This window comes from Vespula pensylvanica, chromosome 2 (assembly GCF_014466175.1).
Source record: "Vespula pensylvanica isolate Volc-1 chromosome 2, ASM1446617v1, whole genome shotgun sequence".
Lineage (NCBI taxonomy): Eukaryota > Metazoa > Arthropoda > Insecta > Hymenoptera > Vespidae > Vespula > Vespula pensylvanica.
The window spans coordinates 6,466,134-6,486,920 of record NC_057686.1 but is presented as its reverse complement, the minus strand read 5'-3'; the positions used below and the strand labels follow the sequence as shown (position 1 = coordinate 6,486,920).

Genomic DNA, 20,787 nt, shown 5'->3' with positions numbered 1-20,787 from the left:
TATTATAACACACATTTGTAAGATGTTTTAGCAATTGCATTATTTTCCAATTGTTGATCAAGTAGTTAAAACATTGATACTGATGCATTTGCTAAAATATAAAATGATAAATCGTACGTAGTGATATAAAAGTATGTTCACAGAGATGTTAAACCTATTAAGATTTTATATATTTTTACGAGATTACATCGTTTACATCTTTTACTTAGTTTTCTGTACTATCTATTGTATGTCCATTGTATATATTACATATGTGTGTGTGTGTGTGTGTGTGTGTGTGTGTGTGTGTGTGTGTGTGTGTGCGCGTGTATTTGTTATTTTTAATACATTGTATGTAGCACTTTATGACAATGTAATGAGCTTTAGTTAAACATAGTTATGTCGAGGAAGTGTTATTACATACTATTTACATAAAAATAAGAAGCCGGGTTTTACTCTCTTTCTCTCTTATACCTTCTATACTTGAGTGTGTGTGTTGTGCGTGCGTGAATGTGTGCGTGTGCGGTGTGTGTACACATATATACACATATGTACGTGCATAAATACACACACAAACTCATAATATGTCTATAAAGACAACAATGACAAACAATGCGATCTGTACAAATCAGTTTAAGTAAAAAGAGATTTGTGATCTTCCATAGTTAATACAATAATCATTAAAATATTGCAACATTCGACATGCGATGATAGATAGTACTTATGCATGTTTTTGACAAATCTTATATTGTTCCGATTCAATAGAAATATGTTCTTAAAATTCAACATAAGCAAAAGAAAAAAATCTATTTGGTCTGTAATATAAAAATAAAATAATTACTTCTACCATCGATTTGGTTATTGTTAACGATGTGTATAAGTAACATTGAGCGAACATTGAAAATTCACAAACTCTTTCGTTTGGATTTATTGTATTTGAATTATCGCGGCATTTTTGTTAAAAGGAAAAAAAAAATCCATCGATTATATACGCTATTATCATTAAAAAAAGTCCAATGACATTTGTGACTTTGCTGTCTTCAAGGTACAGCGATGACTTGCGCGGCATATTTTATAAAGCTTTTCTTCGAAGCAGAAGCTCACCCTACAAACGATGGTGGCTCGAAGTTGGCCAGTCAGTGAAAAGCATTCGTTAGAGACACTCGTAACGTTTATTGCATCTATCGGTTGTTGTGTTTTTTAACAATTTTTATATTCTTATATCGATATTAATTAATTCATTAATTTTTTAAGATCAATTAAATGAAGTGAAAAGTTTAGTTTGATGAAGGACGATCGGTATTTGAATTTTTTAAACTGGCGGGAAATTTAAAGTCCTCGTAATATCGGTGTTATGTTGAACATCAGAAAAATATTAATATTTAGATAATGTAAAAGAAATTTATTTTATCTTACCAGAGGACAAAAATCATTTAAACTACTACATTGACTTAAGATCTTCAGGTACGATCTATACGTTTTTATAATAATTTTAATGAGAATTTTAAAAGTTCGACTTTGAAGAGAATAACGAATAGAATAGAAAGACAAGATTTCTCAAGTTCAACGCGATATCTATTTTCGTTTGTTAAAGAAGGAACGATGATGAAATGTATGTACGTACATAAATCGTGAAAGCAACGTCAGAACGTTGAATTGCAATAAAATCGTTTATTAACCTCTAGATCGTGACACGTAACACTACAAGTGAACTATCATTGTTATGTTTATAGAAGGTCGTTAACTAATAATCTTTCTATCAAACTCAGAATACTATTTTTTTTTATTTTACTATTAAAAAATCAATGTTACATAATTTTTAATGTCCTTCAAAATAATTTTAAAAGAATCACAGAATAGTAACACTGTGTAATAACACACGAAGTTCTTAGTTTATTATTCCGAAGCAAAAAACGTCGACCATCGATCGATCAATTTTAAAAATTCACAAAAATTCAAGAATCATTTATTATATCTTTCTAAAAATTAGATAGATTTAATAAAGAATTCAAGTTATTAATATTTATATATATATATTATTATAATATTTTATTGTAGTAATAGACGAATAGTTTAAATACTAAAACAAAAAAAGAGATAAAATCTTTTCTGATTTTCAAAAGTAGATATCTCTTCCTTGTATAATGGTTAATTTTTCAAAGTCTGTTTAGGCAAGAAAAAGAAAAATGATGGACGAACATATGACTCGTTTATCAAGTGAATGATTATTTAATGTGTCTGTATAAATGTATAAAGGAAGAATCTAAATGTAACGAATGCACATACACACGTAATGCTTCTCCACTTTTATCAATTATACAAGTCGATGCTTTTTCGATATATTCATGTTAAAAGATAAAACAGGACTCATGATCGATGTACGTTGATTATATGCTTCATAGAAACTTACGGATGAAGTAATTCGAAGGGGTAAATGATAATGAAAAGAAAATACTTTTTTTTTTTTTTTTAAAGAATAATCTTTCCCGTTTCCCAAAAGTTCACTTTCGCGTGTAATTAATTAACAACCATAACCATGTACGAAGCTAAGCTTAAACATTTTGACAAGATTTATATTACGTTAGTAAAGTAAAGTATATATTTGTAGTCTTAATGTGAGAACATATATGCAGAGATATAGAAAATCGTAATCACTTATCACACGACAATGATACGAGCAAATAACATAGGCGTAGGATGATAATTATCAATTTGTATTAGGTATAATCCTTCTTTCATTTAATTGACATTTGATTATCATTCGATAGAGTAATTATATTTTCATCAGTATTTAATAAACTCAATTGTCTTTTGTTATCCGACAATATATTTAAATACATTGCATATTCTATTCATTTTAACAAATAAATAACAATTCTTTTCATTCTAACATTGCTATTGTAAATTGCAAGATGGCGCCTTTGATTCCCGCCATTCTAAATGAAATAACGCGGGAAATTTACTATTCAAATCGAATATACTTGTCGAATGCATCGATGCCTCATTTCGTTTTGATAATGCAACCCTCATAATGAATTCTTAGCAACACAATTTATGTACACACATACACACACACATATATATATGTAAAGCCTTATAAATAAATATATATATTCTTTTTTTTTTAAATTCAACCAAAGGACATGACTTCCTTATAAAATTAATTAAAAGCGGACATATCAAAGTTTTAGAATCAATTATCTTACCGCATTTCTATCGTTTATACTTTAATTTTATGCAGATTATGTGCTTAACAATATGAAAATCTTTTGCGCAACTATTTCATCTGAGACCGTGTCTTTTTTTCTTTTTTGTTTGTAAAAAGTTTAAAAAAGTTTAAAACTTAATTACTTAATTACAATATTTCTCTATGGATGTATATAGAACGTAAAATTAGTATATTTACCAAAGATTGAGCAAATGATAGACGAAAATCTCAAATTTGATGATGTGGGCAAAGAAAAACAAGAATTGGTGATGAGCGATGCATGCGGATTTCTTAACAGTGATAAATCTTCGAAGCAACGTTTACAGGTTTAAATGTCTAGTTAGTCGTTTGCGGTAAGATAAACAAGAATAGATATCTATATATATTTACGTGGGTGTGTGTAAAATACAGAGTTAATACCGAGAAGAAAACGACAATTTGTTAAAGAGAAATGAAGCTTCGATTCCGTTGAAAATCGTTTCTTTCGGATATTAAAAAAAGCGTTTACGAGATCCCTTTTGCAGATTTATTACCGAACGATGTTCTTCTTGTTTTTCCAAGCTTTTTGTTCTTGATCAAAAAGGGAAAAGATAGACTTTTATGTCGAAAAACGAATTTCTTGTTATCTTAAATTAAAATAAAAAAAGATATATATAACGCGAAAATGAAAATTATGTTTACTAAGATACTATACCGATAAAATAAATGTTTGCAATACATAAACTCGTAAATAGAATACCAAGAAAATATGTCGTAGAGTCTAAGAAAAATAAAATCAAGCACACATAGATCTTGTCGCGTGTTAGTATCTAATAATAACTTAATAAGCTTAGAACGAAAGCATAGTAAATTGGAAGGACGTGGTTTCTTCAGATAAACCGTGACCATGACGGTAGACATCATGTCTCTTTTTTCTTTATTGTAGATATTTAGTTCGAAGGTCGAGCTTTCATCTCATGGATTTAATAGTAATTACTTTTAAAAATATCTCGAAGGCCAATAAAAATGTCTTCTATCGAGAATCTTCTTCTTGCAAGCTTGCATATTGATAAATTTCGGAAATGAATCTAGTCGATTAACTTGATAGATTGTTAATTAATGACAAATATATTTCTCTTTTTATTTTCTTTTTTCTTGGATTCTTTGTTTATCACATAGATCATCATAGATGGAAGAAATCGTTGATCAACTATGAAGGTAGATGGTTCTGCAAAAAAAATGACATATGTAGTAGGTGTCAAAAAGATTTGACAAGAGAGAAAAAGAGAGAGAAGGAGAAAAAGAAGACAAACATGAATTCGTCCTACCGATGGGGGAAGAACGAATATGGCAGCAAATATCATTTTTCTTATTATAGTCAGTTTGGTGAAAGGAACGAAGCAGTTGCTGTGGAGGTATGATATAAGAAAAAAAATATAAACAATAAATATTGCTAAAAATTCATTTCACCCATATCGACTTAATAAATAAGAAAAATATAAAAAAAAAAGAAGAAAGAAGATAATTCTTTTCTTTTTCTTTCTTCAGGTGACAGTACTTCTCATTACGTTCATCGCAGCGATCATTGTCAATGTTGGGATGGCCGTTTGTGTGCTCAGGTACAAAGAGATTAGAACGCCCACGAACTTGTGTCTGGTGAACTTGGCTGCAGCGGATCTACTGTTTGCTCTTGGTATCCCAGTGGTTGCTTACACCAGATTGACGCAATCTTGGGAACTCGGTGACGCAGTTTGCGCATTATTACCATATTCCGAGGTAATTCTACTTTTTTTTTCCCTATCTGTTATTATCATCGCTCACAAATCTCTCATTGTGATTACAACGATAAGAATCCGTAAAGTCAATGCTCCTGTGAAAAGTAAAATGTGATTTCATTTATTTTTTAGGAGCATGTATTACATTTTTAGAAAAAATATATCAAAAATCGTTATACTTTTTTTCAATCGTTTAGAAAATTACTCTTTCTTTCTCTCATGTAATAATTTAATTATCTAAATTTTAATCATTTTTTAGATTTAATTATAATTATCTAAATATAAAAATATCAGTTCTCTTGAACATATTTTTTATATATACAAATGTTCTATCTTTTTAACGATTAAAATACGATGCGTTCGACGTTATAATAAGAATTAAAATAATAATAATAAATATAACGTGTCATTTTTTTATATAAGTTGAAATTAACAGAAACTATACGTAGAAGTATATTTTTAGTCGGCAGACGAGAGGTATATTGCTGTGACACGATACACCTCTCACCCTTACGGATCAAGGTCACACCTGTTCGGGAAGGGTGACTATAAATACTCATTCGTAGCCGTTAATGTGTGTATAACGAAAGCAATGTTGCTATTTTGAAAACTAATTTTGCTAGATGACATTTAACAACGCAAAACTAAGACTGACAATATTGATAATTAAATTCGATCTAATACCAATCTTTGTTTTCTTTTTTTATTTCAGTATGTATGTGGCTTCGTACTTTTATGGACGCTCACAGTTATATCAATAGACAGACACAAATGTTTAGCAGTTGCACCATATAGAAGCATCCTAACTAATCAGAGAGTGCTCTTTATTTGTTTAACAACATGGATCGTCGCTTTTTTTGTCTTTCTTCCTGTTGCAGTTTGGTTCAGGCCACGGGTAGATACTGTCTGATTATGTTATCGTTTTATTGTTCAATTATTATGTTCGCATAAAAACTATATTAAAATTGTATTTTCGTTTAACTGTTACAGGCGGTCTCGGGTGGTGTTACAATATGTACTCTTGTCTTCCCTCAGAAATCAGTGGTGAAAATATCACTTATTTTTACCATAGTAACACTTACGTTTACTTGTCTGTTACCAATGAGTCTTTTGGTGTATCACTATCAACAGATATTTAAAAAAATCCTTAATACCCGAGATAGATGGGCCGTACCTTGTGTAGCTCAGGTGGGTATGTTAAGTCTTAACAGACTGTTAATTCTTTTTAATTTAATTTGATGAATTTTATATCTTGTAGGACTTGACCACTGGTAAAGGAAACAGGAGAGACTCGGAATTATCGGTGGTAGGGTCGTTAATACCATGGGTTGGAAGAAAATTATCTACATCATCAGTTGTTGAACGTACTGGTAGAACTGGTAGTATGTCGCAACACGAGGAAGTCCGTCTTCACAAGCATATACGCGTCATGCGGATTTTACTATTAAATGTAGTCGCCGTTTTAGTTATGTGGTTGCCGATAACGATCATCGCTTTGTTGCTTTTCATTGATGCTCAAAGACCACCTGAACAAACTGATTTTTTTATGAGATCGCATCATTTCATTTGGGCACTTATTACAGCTCAATTGAATACAGTGGTCAATCCTATTCTTTATGGTATATTCTCAGAAAACTTTAGACTCTGTGTTACCAAAATTCTACAACGTTGTTCTAATAAAAATGATGAAAAAGAAGATCGTAGTGCTAATGGTTCGAAGAAAAGTGTTAAATCATTGGATATACTTCAAGACCGACTTGGTGGTCCCAGAATACACAATAGTTTTAGAAATTCAGTGAAACAACCAAAGAGTTCCAGTTGCAGTATTGGAAGTATAATAGAAATGCCCAGTTCTGAAAAAATTTAAATTATTTTATTATATTTATTAATAAGTTTATTTGTTTTCTTATGGATAAATGATATTGTACTTTAATTATATAGACAATTTTATAAACTTTTTTAAAAAATTGTGATAGTGATAACATACACATTTTATGTTATGAAATTATTACTTACATTTTTTAATTAAAAGTCACATATTTCTTTTCTTATCTTCTTTTTGATTTCTGATAATTTCTTCATAGTTAAGTTTTCTGTCAACATTAAATTCCTTATAAGATTTATTTTAGCATTTATAAAATTTGTTTTGTCTCTCTTGACCTGCTTTTCTTTTAGCTTCTTTTTCCTATCTATAATTGGATCTGTTACAAAATCCTTTATAAGAAACCATGGTTGTTCTTCATTTATGATTGTTACTAAATCCATTCTGATTTGTAAAGAATTAAGTAATTTTTTTATTGCTATAGGTAAATCAATTGAGGTTTCATTATTTGCTATTTCTTTGATAGAGAAAGTTGTTTCATAATTGGATACCAAAGAGCAAACAATATAAACATTTTTTGGTAAATTTTCTTGAAAATCCATATTAAGAAATAATTGTTTTGCTATTCTATATACTGTCATTTTAGGGTACATTTGTATTTTCTTCTTGCAAGCATAAAGATTTATTCTATAAAGTTTATCTTCTTCGGTAAGAAGTATTTTATTCCATAATTCTAATTCTTTTGCTTTTTCATAAATTTGTTCAACAATTAAATCTGTATCTTTCAACATATCTCTATGAAGATCTATAAAATCATCTTTGGAAATTTCTTCATTTACATAATTTTCTATTACATTAATGGATAATTCATGAAGTTCTTTTGTTTTAGTTAGACCTACAAATTTATCTTCTTTATAATATTGTATACAGACAAAACTTTTTTCTTCTGTTTTTACTTTCTTATATATTTCAGTAGAAAGTGTCATTGTCATGTAATATAATTTGGATTCATCAGAATAAACAATCCATATTTTATCATTATGCTGCTGATTAAGTCCTGTGCAAAGAGTTTTAACATCTACTCCTAAATAAATTTTTTTATAACATAATATATTATTTTTTGAATGCACAACAATAATTGCATCTGTATTTGTTATAAGTATTAATCCATTAATCTTATTATCATTCTGTATAGGTACAATGTTCATTATTTTATTATCACAACTATAAATTAAATGAATTACTTCTTTTGTTAAAGTAAATAACTTTTTACCATTACCAATCAAACATAGATTATCTAACATATTAACTTCATCTAATAATATGTTTCTAAATTCATGTTCTAAATTTTCCATATTCAAAGGAAAAGTACATAATTCTTCTATCTGTTTTGACATGGGTGGCAGATGGAGTAACAATTTACTTAATTTCTTCTGTTTATTTTCCAAATATAAGCAATCATCCTTTGTCTTCAGTATCTCAAAAAATATAGAACCAATACTTATAGCGCTTTTGCTTAATACACTGAATCTTCCATCTCTTGAAAGTTTATATATACCATGTGGTAAACATGTAAAGAAAACTCTATTGGAAAAACATTGTATAACTTTTATGTATCCTGGTGCAATAAAAACTGGCAGCAAAGATGTATATTTTTCTTGTATATATGGAAACATAACAAATTTGTCATTATTCCAACAAAAACACGTATTTTCACCATAAAAATTACAAAATACAAAATGTAGTGGGACAAATTCATCATCCTCTGTTAAAATATTCATGTTATACAATTAATATTAATTCTTTATAAAATTAATTAAAAGATTCGTATAATTTACAATATAGAACTTTTGAACTTTTACTACTGAAATACTTTATTACTATCAAAATAGATATTAAGAAATTATCGTTTTTGATTTTGTATTAGAAATAATTTTTTATTTAGAAACTCGAAGAAAAAAAATTTTTTAATTAAATATAAATCTTATTAAAGATTTCGCTTGTACTACTATAGTCAAGTAAATGTAAGAATTTCGAATTTTAAATATACGAAGGTAATTTAGCTATTACAACGTAATCCAAGCTCAAAATTATCGATATCTACATTATCGACTTGTTATATTAGTTTTCTTAACCTACCATTTTATGATACTCTAATACATTTACACTGTTATTGTTATATCATTGTACATATATTTGTTTAAAAATAATAACATTTATACAATTTACTACTACGTAGCGCTTCGATCATTTCCCTTTAATGAAATAAGAATGCCATTCATAGAATTGAGTGATATTGACCGATCGTGGAATTTGTATGTGTATATAATAATTAGCATATTGAATGAAAACTGACATTTTAAATATATTCAAAGAAATTAATATTTTAAATATCTAGTTATTTGAAAGATTTTTTCTGGATGAAAATTAATTTGAATTAAACTAAATTGATAGCACAGATCTAAAATGGCTAACAAAAAGGTTCATTTTTATAATTTATTATTAATATATTTATTTGATTAAATATATCATGTCATGTTATGTCTTATAACTGATGTTATTATTATAACATTAAAAACATTATAATCAATATATAACACAAATATAAAATATTGTATTAGGAATCACTGATATTTGTAATTGATGTGGGCATATCATCAAAGGATTCTTTATCTAATTCTTTTCTACTGGACCAGGCAAAAGTTATTATTCGGCGTTTAGTGGAAAGGAAGGTATATAAATTTAATAATTAGATGTTATTGCTATATTGTAATTTGTAATCTAAATAATAAAAATTATATCTACAGATATTTTATCGACCAAAAGATGAAATTGGCTTAATATTATCAGGTTCAACTACCTCATTCAATGAACTTAATTTCAAAAATATTCAAGAAGTTAAAAGCATGCAAGTACCAAATTGGGACTTGATAAAGATTGTTTCAAATCTAAAACTTACAGATTGTATATCAAATTGGGTAAAAGCTCTTCAGGTTGCTATTGATTATGCTAAGCGTGAATGTATGTAAGTATGATTACAAGTGTCTGGAATGTATATATATGTGTATATATAAAGTAATATTATATTAAAAAGATAATATATATTTTTGCTTTTATTTCTTTTTGCAGAGATAATACTATCAAAACAATAGTTTTATTTTCTGATTTTAAAGAAGTATCTGACGTAACTCAATTTGACATAAGTAAAATAATATCAGCATTACAAAGCCAAGGAATTAAACTACTAGCCATGTATAGTATTAGCATTTATTTATTGTTATATATTTTTGTATTTAGCACATTATATATTATTTTCTGTATTTTTCCAGTGGCTTAGAACCATTATTTAACAAAACTCAAGACACCGTTACATCCAGTGAAAACTTCATTCTCAATATTTGCAAACAAGTATTATATTTTATAATGAGTATATATAAGAGAGTTATAACAGAGTTACTTATATATTCCTTTTACTTTCGATTTTTTAATATTAGTGTTTCACGTATTATTTATATTATGTAGGTTGATGGGACATATAAAATAGTTGATCAAGCACTTGCTGATGTAAGCTTCATTAGAAAAAAACAGTCTAAACTTTTACCATGGACATGCTCATTAGAATTACTTGATGTAAAAATACCAATTAAATCATATGTTAAGGTAATTTATGTAATAGTAATAATTATAGGTTAGAACATTTGTTATTAAGAATTTTTTATTTACATAATAAGTACTAAGATTATTAAAGTTTAATGGTAACTATTTACAATATCTCTGATAATTTCATTTTAGGTAACAAAGGAATCAAGATTTCCTTCATGGAAATTAATAACTAATAAAACTTCACAAAGTAAAACAATAGAACCTAATAAACCTGTAAAAGTGGAACGTGTTAAAGAACATCAAGGTAGACATAGGGAGTTTCATAATTCAGAACATACAATATATGGTTACACATATGGTGGTGTTTTTATACCATTTTCAAGTAAATAATTTATTATATTTAATCTATGCATTAAAAATTTTTATTATCTTTCATAATGAAAATATTTAATTTATATAACAGAGGAAGATGAAGAGGCTATGCTGTATAAAAGTGGACCAAAGAGTTATAAATTTTTGTACTTTACAAAAAAAAATCATGTTGGCATTCAATATTGGTGTAGCAGTACCAGTAACCGCATAATTTTACCTGCTGATGAGGTATTGTATATACATAATTTAAATGAGAACTATTGCAACCAAATTATAATATAAAAGATCAGCTAATTTTTATTTTAATGAATAAAATTGTAAAAAAAGTTTTGTTTAATTATGTAAAAATTTCTATATTCTAGAGTGTAGCACCACAGTTTTATAGTTTAATGCAAGCTATGAATAATAAAGATGTTGTTGCTATTGTTAGAAAAGTATATCGTGAGAACTCAACTCCAAATATAGTAGCATTATTTCCACGTATTAATATACCAGATGAACCCTGGGTAAGATAAAATATTATTGTTTATTACATTTCGTAATTTTATTCTTTGTATTCTAATTTTTAAATTCTTATATTTCTATTTTACTTTATTCTAGTGTTTTGTAGAGATCGTACTACCATTTGCAGAAGATGTAAGAATAATAGAATTCAAACCTTTAATATCTTTTGTTAAAAACTTATCAAAAGAACAAAATGAAATTGTAGATAATTTATTAGATGCTTTTATGCTAATTGATACAAAGTAGGTTACATTTTTAGAAAACATGTAAATTTTGCTAATCGTTTTTTTATTTGTTTAGTTAAATTATTTTTATCTAATAGTTATAAATAATTAACAGTGATTCTTCCACTAAAAACAAGAGAAAAGAATTTATGCCTGGATGTATTCCAAATCCTATGAAACAAAATACATTTAATATGCTATCATATCGTGCATTAAATCCAGAAGAACCATTGCCATCTATTGATATTGAATTAACAAAATTGTTAGAATCTTATCAAGAAATAATAGAAAGATCGAAAGACCCTATTAAGAAGATCAAAGAATTGTTTGATTTCTCTGATAATATTACAGATAATATACAAACGTAAGAATTATGCTAATAAATAAAAAGTAACAATTGAAATTTTTATTTATTTAAGTTGAAATATAACACATTTTATATGTTTTTTTAGATCCAAAGATACTGTTGATACGCAATCCAAAGAACAACCATTGAATGTAGCCAAAAATAATAATCCTGCTATAGATAATGATACTTCTGAAGAAATGATTTTACCTTCAGATATATTAGATATAGATATGGATTCATTGGTAAATAATATTTGAGAAACATAATTTTTATTCACTGCATGTGTGTATAATATGTGAATAATATTATTTCCTTTTCTGTTTAATTAGGTGACTAATATATAATTGACAGAAAAAAAAATGGAGAAAAAATTATTAATCTATCTATATATAAGTATTAATTTAACAATTTTAATTTAATACATTATTATAAATAATTATCGTATTATAAATTAATATAAAATATTTTTTATAATATTTAAATCGTATAATTGTAAATCATATTTTTTTTAACAGCACTACTTGTGTTTTGAATATCAATAAATTCCTATGTATTTTATAAATCGTATATATAAAATATATACATATTTACCTTTTTGTGATATAAAAATACTTAAGATTATTTATATATTTGTAATGTAATACTGTGTAGTATACTATAAAATAGAGTTCCATACTTAGAATTCTACTTTACCGACTCATACTTTCACGTGCGCGTTTTCAATAATTAGGTGTTATATAAAACGCATGTAGGCGGCGTTATTGTATTTACGGTAGCAGGTATGGGGGATTTGTTATCTCTCTCATTCTCTTTCTGATTACGTAAATATTTTTTGTGCAACATAGTAGCGGAACGTTGGAACACGACGGAAGGAGAAACGTGGAACGTGTATTAGAACATGCATCCGGTTTATTCGCTCTTCTCCGTTTCCCTATACTTCAATCTTGTCTATGTCAAAACTACTACTAGCCTCGGGTATATGAATGCACGGTGTGCGTACATGTAATAAAGATATTCAACAATAAATTCGCAAATAATGTTTGCGAATGTGTCATCTCTCATCGTAGCAGCCGGTATTTCGATTTATACACGGTAACAACGTATAGATATACAAGTTAAGAGGCAAAAAGATCCTCGTCAGGGTATACAGCAATGGCTACAGTTGAAGGCATTACAGTAGAGGATCTCAGGACGGAGATTGAAAGACTCTCAAGAGAATTAGACTTAGCTTCTACGGAGAAGATACAATCCGCTCAATATGGTCTTGCATTACTCGAAGAAAAATCGGCTCTACAACAAAAGTGCAATGATCTCGAGGCCCTCTATGAAAACACGAAGCATGAGTTAGAGATCGCACAAGAGGTTAATACACTTTTCTAATAGCACAACTGGTGTTGAGCTGATTTTATAGAAATACTAATACGTGTATTAATGTATCCATCATACGATTATGTTTAAAATGCTATCTATTTTAGTTGACATTTATTTAATTTATATTTACGAAATTATTCTTTACACACATTTTCTTATAGATAAAAGATATGCATTAAAACGAAAATGTCAATTTTAATAAATTTTCGTCTATATGCTGTGATATATGTTTTTCAATATATCACAATTTATAGCTTTCAATTATATAGCTTATATGTCAAATATATCCATTTCTTTTTAAATGTCATCTAAATTATATAGTTCTAGTTTTTTATATTTTTACATGTTTATCATTTACAAAATTTTACATAAAATATTTAAAATGTTAAATATTTAAATATTTGAAATAATGAATTTCATATTTAGGCCTTAGCTAAAGTTCAAACAACTACTATATTGACTACAAAAAGTGGTATTGAACAAGAAGAGAGTCTTTTAAGTGAAAGTGCAGCAAGAGAAACATCTTTACAAATACAAATATTAGAACTGGAAAGTGAAACAAAGCAGGTATTCTAAATTAAAATAATTCTGACAACAACCTTCTTTTTGTAGATTTATTTTATGTTTGTCAAACTTAACTAACAAAGATAGGACATTTCATATATTTTTTACATGACATTATAATAATTCTATCTATTCAATATCCAAAGAAAAAATGCGATGTAACATAATTAAACTGTTTATTTAATTTTTTCTATAGTTACGTCATGAATTAGAACGAGTACAAGCTGAGCGTGATCATGCACTTCAGGAAAGAGAGGAAATAGGTAAAGATCATCTACAAGCAGAAACAGAAAGAAAAACATTAAGAACCGAATTACGTGAATGTAGATTTCGTGAAACTAGATTACTTCAAGATTATTCAGAATTAGAAGATGAAAATATCTCGCTACAAAAACAAGTATCTGGTCTGCGGTCCAGTCAGGTAGAATTTGAAGGTGCCAAACATGAAATTAGAAGATTAACAGAGGAAGTAGAACTTTTAAATAGTCAAGTAGAAGAATTAACTAATTTAAAAAGGATTGCTGAAAAACAAATGGAAGAGGCATTAGAATCCTTACAAGCTGAACGTGAAGCTAAATATGCACTTAAGAAAGAATTGGATCAACGAATTAATAGTGAATCCATTTATAATCTCAGTAATCTTGCTCTTTCTATTAGGGGAATTACTGAAGATCAAACAATATGTAGTGATGGTGAAGATGATCCGCCTGCATTACGTAGAATTGAAGCAGATTTGAAAACTCAAGAACCAGGAACTTCTGCAACAGATAAACAAGTAGACTTGTTCTCTGAAATTCATTTGAATGAATTGAAAAAATTAGAGAAACAATTAGAGCTTGCTGAATCTGAAAAAGTTCATTTAACTCAAAATTTAAGGGAATCTCAATATGCAGTTGAAAAAAGCCAAGGAGAGTTACAAACATTTATTGCACGAATTATGCAATTAACAGCACATGTGCAATCATTGCAACATCTTCATTCCAAATTACCTGGAAAGGAAAATGAAGAAGTTACAATGGAAAAATTGAATCAGGTATATTTGAATAAAATATATACAGTAAAAGTATTGAAATCATTTATATAATTGTATATAAATTAATATTTCAGGCTATTATGCAATACCATCAATGGAGTACAATGTCTGCCCGTGAAGTAGATCAACTGCAGAAAGATCTAACGGAATTAGAGAATGGTTTAACAGTATCTGATGCAACACAGCAATTAAGAACGGAATTAACAAATCTGAGAAATAAGGTATATATTCTCGCATATTATGTTGTTATATCGTTCTCTACTAAAATGTGTTGATATTTTCAATGAAACAAATTATATTCTTTATATGGTTGAAGGCAAATTGCTGATATATAATGGTTTAATGTTTTTTCTTTAAAACGAAAAGCTCTATTTTTATAAAGGCAAGAATATAAAGTATCACTCTGATGACATTATCATTGAAAAAAATGTTAACCTTGAATAGAAATTATGGCATTTCAGATCCCAGAATCAGAGAAGATGCTTCGAGAAAAGGTTGGAAAGTGTGCTCGTCTTGACGTATTTACCAATTATTTAATAACAACTTGTCTTTGGCTCCTCTAATTATCCATACATTTTGCTTTTCAGTGTTCTAACAGCCTATCGTGTATTGCTTCTTCAGATTTAATGAATCTTAACTGTATATGATACCAAAGTTATTGGCCAATTTTATACACTTTTATGATGTATGGAATCATTTATGAAATTCGTATTTATATTGGAAATATTACTCTTTCATACGTGACTCCATGTATCAGAATTTGTGTATACACATATATAATTATTAAGCGTCCATAGAAAAAACGTACGGATCTTAATGGCTATGCACCGTGGCTTTGAAAAGAATGTGCTTAAAAATAAAATATCGAACGATTACAAATTATGTATTTTATATACGGCTAACGCGGCATGAGTCAGACTCATAAAGCCTGTTTGCACGATGCTCAAATACGGATTATATATCTTAACGTGCATTTTTCGGAATATATTATGTTCTAGGCTGCTGATTACATGATTGTTACAAATGTAATCCTAGAACTGACTTTCCAAATTGACTTGAATTCATCCTTTCTTTACATATTCAGCAAATTTGCAATGCATAATAATTATTAAGGGTTGTTAGACCTTAAATCATAATTACTGAAGTATGTTTTTTTCCTTCCAGCTTTTAGATACTGAACAGAGAAGTATGCAACTCGAGTCTGATGTTTGTACCCTCTCCAAACTTGCTATAGAAGCTGGAGGTTTTCTTGATTCAGCACAAAATGATTTGCAAAATATTTCTGATGAATTGGTGCAGCTTTATCATCATGTGTGTGCAGTCAATGGAGAAATGCCTTCACGTGTTGTCCTTGACCATGAAAAAATTGTTCCTGAAAAAGAAGAAGAAGGAAATGGTAAAATCGAATGGTGTAGAACTTTGTTCAAAACAGATATTAAAATTAAGGATCTAGAAAGTCTTAGCAAAGCAAAAGAGATTGCTAAGCATATAGAAACGGCGATGGATCAAATAAAACATCTGAGAAGTGCAGTAGAACATACAATAGAATTATCTAAGGTGAAGGGAATACAATCGAACATTTGTAATGTTTGTGAAGGTAAGTTAAAATAATTATATATATATACATAGATCAAAACTAGTATTTATTAATATTTTTTAATGTGGATTTAATTAATTTATTTTTATAGCATCTGTAAATGAAAATAAGGCAGAAGTGGCAGATTTGCAAGAACAAGTTATAAGATTAAAGGCAATGTTGTCTGCTAAACGCGAACAAATAGCAACTCTAAGGACAGTACTAAAGTCAAATAAAAACACGGCTGAAGTAGCATTAACAAATTTGAAGAGTAAATATGAAAATGAGAAAAGTATTGTTAATGAAACCATGTTGAAACTACGAAATGAACTTAGAATGTTAAAAGAAAATGCAGCTACATTTTCAAGTAAGTTTTTCTTAAATGAAAATTGTGTTAATTATATGAATTAGTTTGGCTGAATATTGTGATTAGTTTGATGTATTCAATATGAGACAAGATCTTTCATAAAAACGGGAATTATACAGTAGATAATTAATTATTATTTAATTATTTTATTTAAAAATTCAGTCTATTTTCTAAACAAATTTAGTAATATAACATTTTCTTCATTTTTTTTTACTAACATGCACCTATTAATGCATTAATCATAAACATGTTGAATATTAGAATTAATGTATACATTTTTATTCATATTAAGTTGTGCAACAATAGACTTTGCAACTGCTTTACTTGCATGTCATTAGATTTGCAATTTCAGTAAATAAAAGGGCGAATTAATGTAATTTTAATTATGAAATTTACTATTTAAAAAAATATATGTTCTCTCCATTCATTTATTTTTTACATATATTAATCAAATTCCATTTTAAACACAAGGAATTTTGTTAACTTTTCATGAAAAAATAGTATCTTCACAAACTTACTATATTTATTACTATGTTCTTCTTTTGCTTTTTCTTTATATTAGTAATGTTATATAACAAAGTGAAATATACCTACTTATTTTCTGTTTGGTTGGACATTGTTACATGTTACATTTCTATTATTTTTTTATATATTTCTTTCTTGCCTTTCTAATTTTCTACTCACCTATCTCGTGTTAAATCCTGCTAACAATAATTCTCAGGTTTACGTGCAATGTTCGCTGCACGATGTGAAGAATATGTTACTCAAGTGGATGAACTGCAACGTCAGCTGACTATAGCAGAGGATGATAGGAAGACCTTGAATCAACTTTTACGCCTCGCAGTGCAGCAAAAGCTTGGTCTCACAATGAAGCTTGAAGAATTAGAAGTTGATAGAGAATTGCGAAATACCAGAAGACACGCTACTGGTGCTAATGGACGAGGTAGAGCGCGATTATTACAACAAACAAACCGTCCGCATTTAGGCAGAGATTTCTTCTAGAAAATGATGAAGATGTGGAGCAAGATATTTTGAGAAAATATGGAATTCTGAACACCTTTAAAGTTTTTACTATTTATTTAAAAGTTTCCTTAAATAGTAAAAACAAAAAACTTTTTGTAAAGTTTTTAGTGAAAAATTGACATCAAATTACTGTTCATTAATCTATTTATCAAAGTATATTCGTATATAAATTACTTATCTATATTATTTATTATTATATTCTTAAAAACATTCTTGTTCCATGTCATACAAGTATTTTTACACAGACGACCGTGGGCAGGAATGAATTATTAATGAAACTGGTGACGCCGTCCTCATTATGAGAATGAGTTTTAAATGCATTGAGACATGGAATGATAGACTTATTGACAATTTTTACGATGCTCTTTTTGTCTAAAATTTATCAGAGTTTTGCCTTATATTATCTCTATTTTTAGTAACAAACTCTAACAAGGAATAGAAGGAACATCAATTGTAATAAGCTGAGAATTTTTAATCTTGCTGTGACTGGTCCACAAGATGCGTGGAGCCTTATAGATTTTCTGACCTATGCCCAAGATATTTTTCAGAGAAACTTATTTGTAAATATCAGATATCATGCTATATATTGATTTGATTCATTTTTAATAACAATAATATATATATATATCTATGTAAAATTATTTTTTTTTTAACTGAAATTTTATGTTCATAATGAGTTCTGTCACCCGTGGGTCGTCAAAGTCATAGTTTTTGCATCCTTTGTGGATTCATAAATCGTATCAATAAGAAAAGTGAATGTATAAATAACTTCATACTACACGTGATTGCATCAATTTCTACTTTATTGATAAACTTGCATTATGCAACATATAATATTTCAGACGCAAAGATGATAGCATTGCATATCATAGAAACAGTGTTAATAAACACGCCATACAGTAGCGTCCATAATCAAAGTAGAACACAAAATAATAGATATGTATATATGAAGAAAAATAAAACAGGAATAACACTGAGGGATAAGCAAAAGTAATATGAACGTAGGGAATCCATTTACACATTTACTTTGCCTAATCGTTATTGAATCTTTTTTTAATCTAACGATGAAATAATATTATTATTCTATTGTGTAATTTTTTTGCTTAGATATTACTTGAATAATGAATTGCACATCATTTTAATTCAATTTTTAAATCACAAATGTTAATGCGCCATCCACTTATATATATAGCAGTATTCTTATGCATGAACAATGTATATATGAATATATACATTGCTGAATAATATATATTCTACATATACTCTTCCTCTCTTTCTTTAGAAATTTTTATATTATATAGCTGCAGTTTTTTATGAGTAAATTCTTGTCAAATCGTGTGTTACTTGTTAAACTTAAAAAAGTAACTATATTGTTTTTCGATCTATTATTGTCTTATAAAATGATAAAAGAGAGAGAGAGAGAGAAAAAAAAAGAAAAAAGATGTATATGTATACTGCGTGCGTATGTTAAGACTTGGAAAAAATAGGATTATTACAAATATTATTTATTACACTATTCTATTTTTGTTTTATTGTACAATTGTTTATTTGTACAAAAACAGGTCGTGTGTTCTAATGCCTCTACGATTTAGCAACAGTATTGGAAGTTTTAATGCAGAATGTTCAATTACAATTATAAATGTATAGAATATTTACAAACTTTATGAAAATAATAGCATTTACAATAAAATTTTTTTTATTCTGTTTACGTAATCTAGATTACGTATGATTATCAATAAAATGATTAATATAAAAAATGCATAATTATAATAAGAATGATAATCATTGAATATGTGTGGAGTACATTTTACTATTTTTTCATGTAATGGAACATTCTGCAAATATGTGTGGATGTACGAAACTATAATACAAGATTTTAAGTCAAATTTGTTATTATAGCTATTGCTATTAACTGATAATCGTCATTTTAATTATTATCACTGCAGCTACTACTATTATTATTATTACTACTATTTTATTATTGTTATTGTTATTACTACCACTATTGATATCGCTACTATCGATATAATTGCTACTATGTTTCCATTTATGTCATTGTGATTATTATCATCGTTTTAACGTTTTGAGTAACTGAGTAATATTAATGATATTTCAAGTATATATTTCTATTAAAATTGTATATTATTAATCAGGTACCATTACTTTATGGTCATATTCTTATCAATTTTAAATGCATATGTATAGACATATGGCAGTAATCTATTGTCCAGTCATTATTATATTTTTTGTATATGAATATGAATTATCGTATTCATATATTCGTCAGCAGTATGTTGACGTTATTTTTGTTATATTTTCTATTTTACTTTCTCGACATTTTACTATCTTTTATATTAACGAATAAAGTGTACAAATCAATCATTTATTTATTTATTGTTTTATTTTCCTTTTATTTCATTTTTTATATTCTATTAAATTATTATATTTTCAAATATATATGCAATGAATATTTTCTTTTTTAATTTTTACATTATTCAAATGAAAAATAGGCAGATTCATTCGATCTACTATTTTTCTTAAATATATCCAATACAGTTTGCTTAAAATATATTGAATAGTAGAAAAATGTATAAGAAATATTATGGTAAATTGTAAAATTGTTTAATCTTCTTTATAGTTCAATGATAGATACAAGTTAAATTTGTTTGTACCCACAAACCGAGCCAACCTGACACCACCGTCCCCTTTCTTCCTTTCGCGCTATCGTCAGGAACAAACCAGAGAGATATTCTTTTTATTATTAAAATTGTAATCATTCTGTATTAACACGCTCTGAAAATAATATATTCAACGTGTATATTATATTGGTCCTCGATTTCTTCTCATGCCGTCCGTGTAGTTTGATACGGCTGGACCTATTTTGAAATAATAATAAATAATCAGATTATAATCACGACAATGATTATACGTGCCTACAAGATATTAAAATTATTGAGTTTATGTTATAATGATATATAATTAATTTGTATACAATTAATGATAAGATTTTGTATTAATATAACTTTTAATAGTAATAA

General features: G+C 27.6%; 4 protein-coding genes across 8 annotated transcripts; 3 read left to right on the top strand and 1 right to left on the bottom strand.

The window, feature by feature from the left end:
• The first annotated feature begins 981 nt into the window (after window positions 1–981).
• LOC122627055 (free fatty acid receptor 4-like) lies at window positions 982–8,413 on the top strand. Of its 4 annotated transcripts, XM_043807811.1 has the most exons (7): window positions 982–1,443; window positions 3,364–3,540; window positions 4,356–4,581; window positions 4,715–4,942; window positions 5,654–5,836; window positions 5,932–6,129; window positions 6,200–8,413. In XM_043807811.1, exons 2-7 carry the CDS (start codon window positions 3,464–3,466, stop codon window positions 6,806–6,808), a joined length of 1,521 nt encoding a protein of 506 aa, XP_043663746.1. In that variant the 5' UTR covers window positions 982–1,443; window positions 3,364–3,463; the 3' UTR covers window positions 6,809–8,413. The 4 variants fall into 4 exon arrangements, with proteins under 4 accessions (XP_043663746.1, XP_043663749.1, XP_043663748.1 ...); XM_043807814.1 differs by lacking the exon at window positions 3,364–3,540; XM_043807813.1 differs by lacking the exon at window positions 5,654–5,836.
• LOC122627054 lies at window positions 5,875–8,817 on the bottom strand. The gene is made up of 2 exons (XM_043807810.1): window positions 6,958–8,817; window positions 5,875–6,794 (listed from the first exon to the last, which is right to left on the bottom strand). Exon 1 carries the CDS (start codon window positions 8,542–8,544, stop codon window positions 6,967–6,969), a length of 1,578 nt encoding a protein of 525 aa, XP_043663745.1. The 5' UTR covers window positions 8,545–8,817; the 3' UTR covers window positions 5,875–6,794; window positions 6,958–6,966.
• A 68-nt stretch (window positions 8,818–8,885) lies between these two features.
• LOC122627053 (X-ray repair cross-complementing protein 5-like) lies at window positions 8,886–12,179 on the top strand. The gene is made up of 13 exons (XM_043807808.1): window positions 8,886–9,244; window positions 9,385–9,495; window positions 9,571–9,788; window positions 9,893–10,015; window positions 10,093–10,171; window positions 10,286–10,423; window positions 10,556–10,748; window positions 10,830–10,966; window positions 11,101–11,244; window positions 11,339–11,484; window positions 11,582–11,830; window positions 11,919–12,057; window positions 12,145–12,179. Exons 1-13 carry the CDS (start codon window positions 9,230–9,232, stop codon window positions 12,157–12,159), a joined length of 1,707 nt encoding a protein of 568 aa, XP_043663743.1. The 5' UTR covers window positions 8,886–9,229; the 3' UTR covers window positions 12,160–12,179.
• A 419-nt stretch (window positions 12,180–12,598) lies between these two features.
• Window positions 12,599–20,131, top strand: LOC122627050 (protein bicaudal D). 2 transcript variants are annotated; one of them, XM_043807805.1, is made up of 8 exons: window positions 12,599–13,177; window positions 13,613–13,753; window positions 13,947–14,783; window positions 14,858–15,004; window positions 15,245–15,277; window positions 15,948–16,380; window positions 16,472–16,726; window positions 17,448–20,131. In XM_043807805.1, the coding sequence occupies exons 1-8, from the start codon at window positions 12,968–12,970 to the stop codon at window positions 17,726–17,728; spliced, it is 2,337 nt and encodes a 778-aa protein (XP_043663740.1). In that variant the 5' UTR covers window positions 12,599–12,967; the 3' UTR covers window positions 17,729–20,131. The 2 variants fall into 2 exon arrangements, with proteins under 2 accessions (XP_043663740.1, XP_043663741.1); XM_043807806.1 differs by lacking the exon at window positions 15,245–15,277 and having other exon boundaries at window positions 12,600–13,177.
• Window positions 20,132–20,787: the final 656 nt, after the last annotated feature.

Excerpts from the sequence above, each read along its gene's own strand:
- LOC122627054 (XM_043807810.1), bottom strand. The coding sequence starts at position 8,544 with ATGAATATTTTAACAGAGGATGATGAATTTGTCCCACTACATTTTGTA.
- LOC122627053 (XM_043807808.1), top strand. Across the intron at positions 9,496-9,570 it reads GGCGTTTAGTGGAAAGGAAG|ATATTTTATCGACCAAAAGA; the intron begins GTATATAAATTT and ends TTATATCTACAG. Across the intron at positions 11,245-11,338 it reads ATATACCAGATGAACCCTGG|TGTTTTGTAGAGATCGTACT; the intron begins GTAAGATAAAAT and ends ACTTTATTCTAG.
- LOC122627050 (XM_043807805.1), top strand. The coding sequence starts at position 12,968 with ATGGCTACAGTTGAAGGCATTACAGTAGAGGATCTCAGGACGGAGATT. Across the intron at positions 13,178-13,612 it reads AGTTAGAGATCGCACAAGAG|GCCTTAGCTAAAGTTCAAAC; the intron begins GTTAATACACTT and ends TTTCATATTTAG. Across the intron at positions 14,784-14,857 it reads CAATGGAAAAATTGAATCAG|GCTATTATGCAATACCATCA; the intron begins GTATATTTGAAT and ends TTAATATTTCAG.
- LOC122627055 (XM_043807811.1), top strand. The coding sequence starts at position 3,464 with ATGCATGCGGATTTCTTAACAGTGATAAATCTTCGAAGCAACGTTTAC. Across the intron at positions 3,541-4,355 it reads TGTCTAGTTAGTCGTTTGCG|ATGGAAGAAATCGTTGATCA; the intron begins GTAAGATAAACA and ends AGATCATCATAG. Across the intron at positions 4,582-4,714 it reads ACGAAGCAGTTGCTGTGGAG|GTGACAGTACTTCTCATTAC; the intron begins GTATGATATAAG and ends TTCTTTCTTCAG.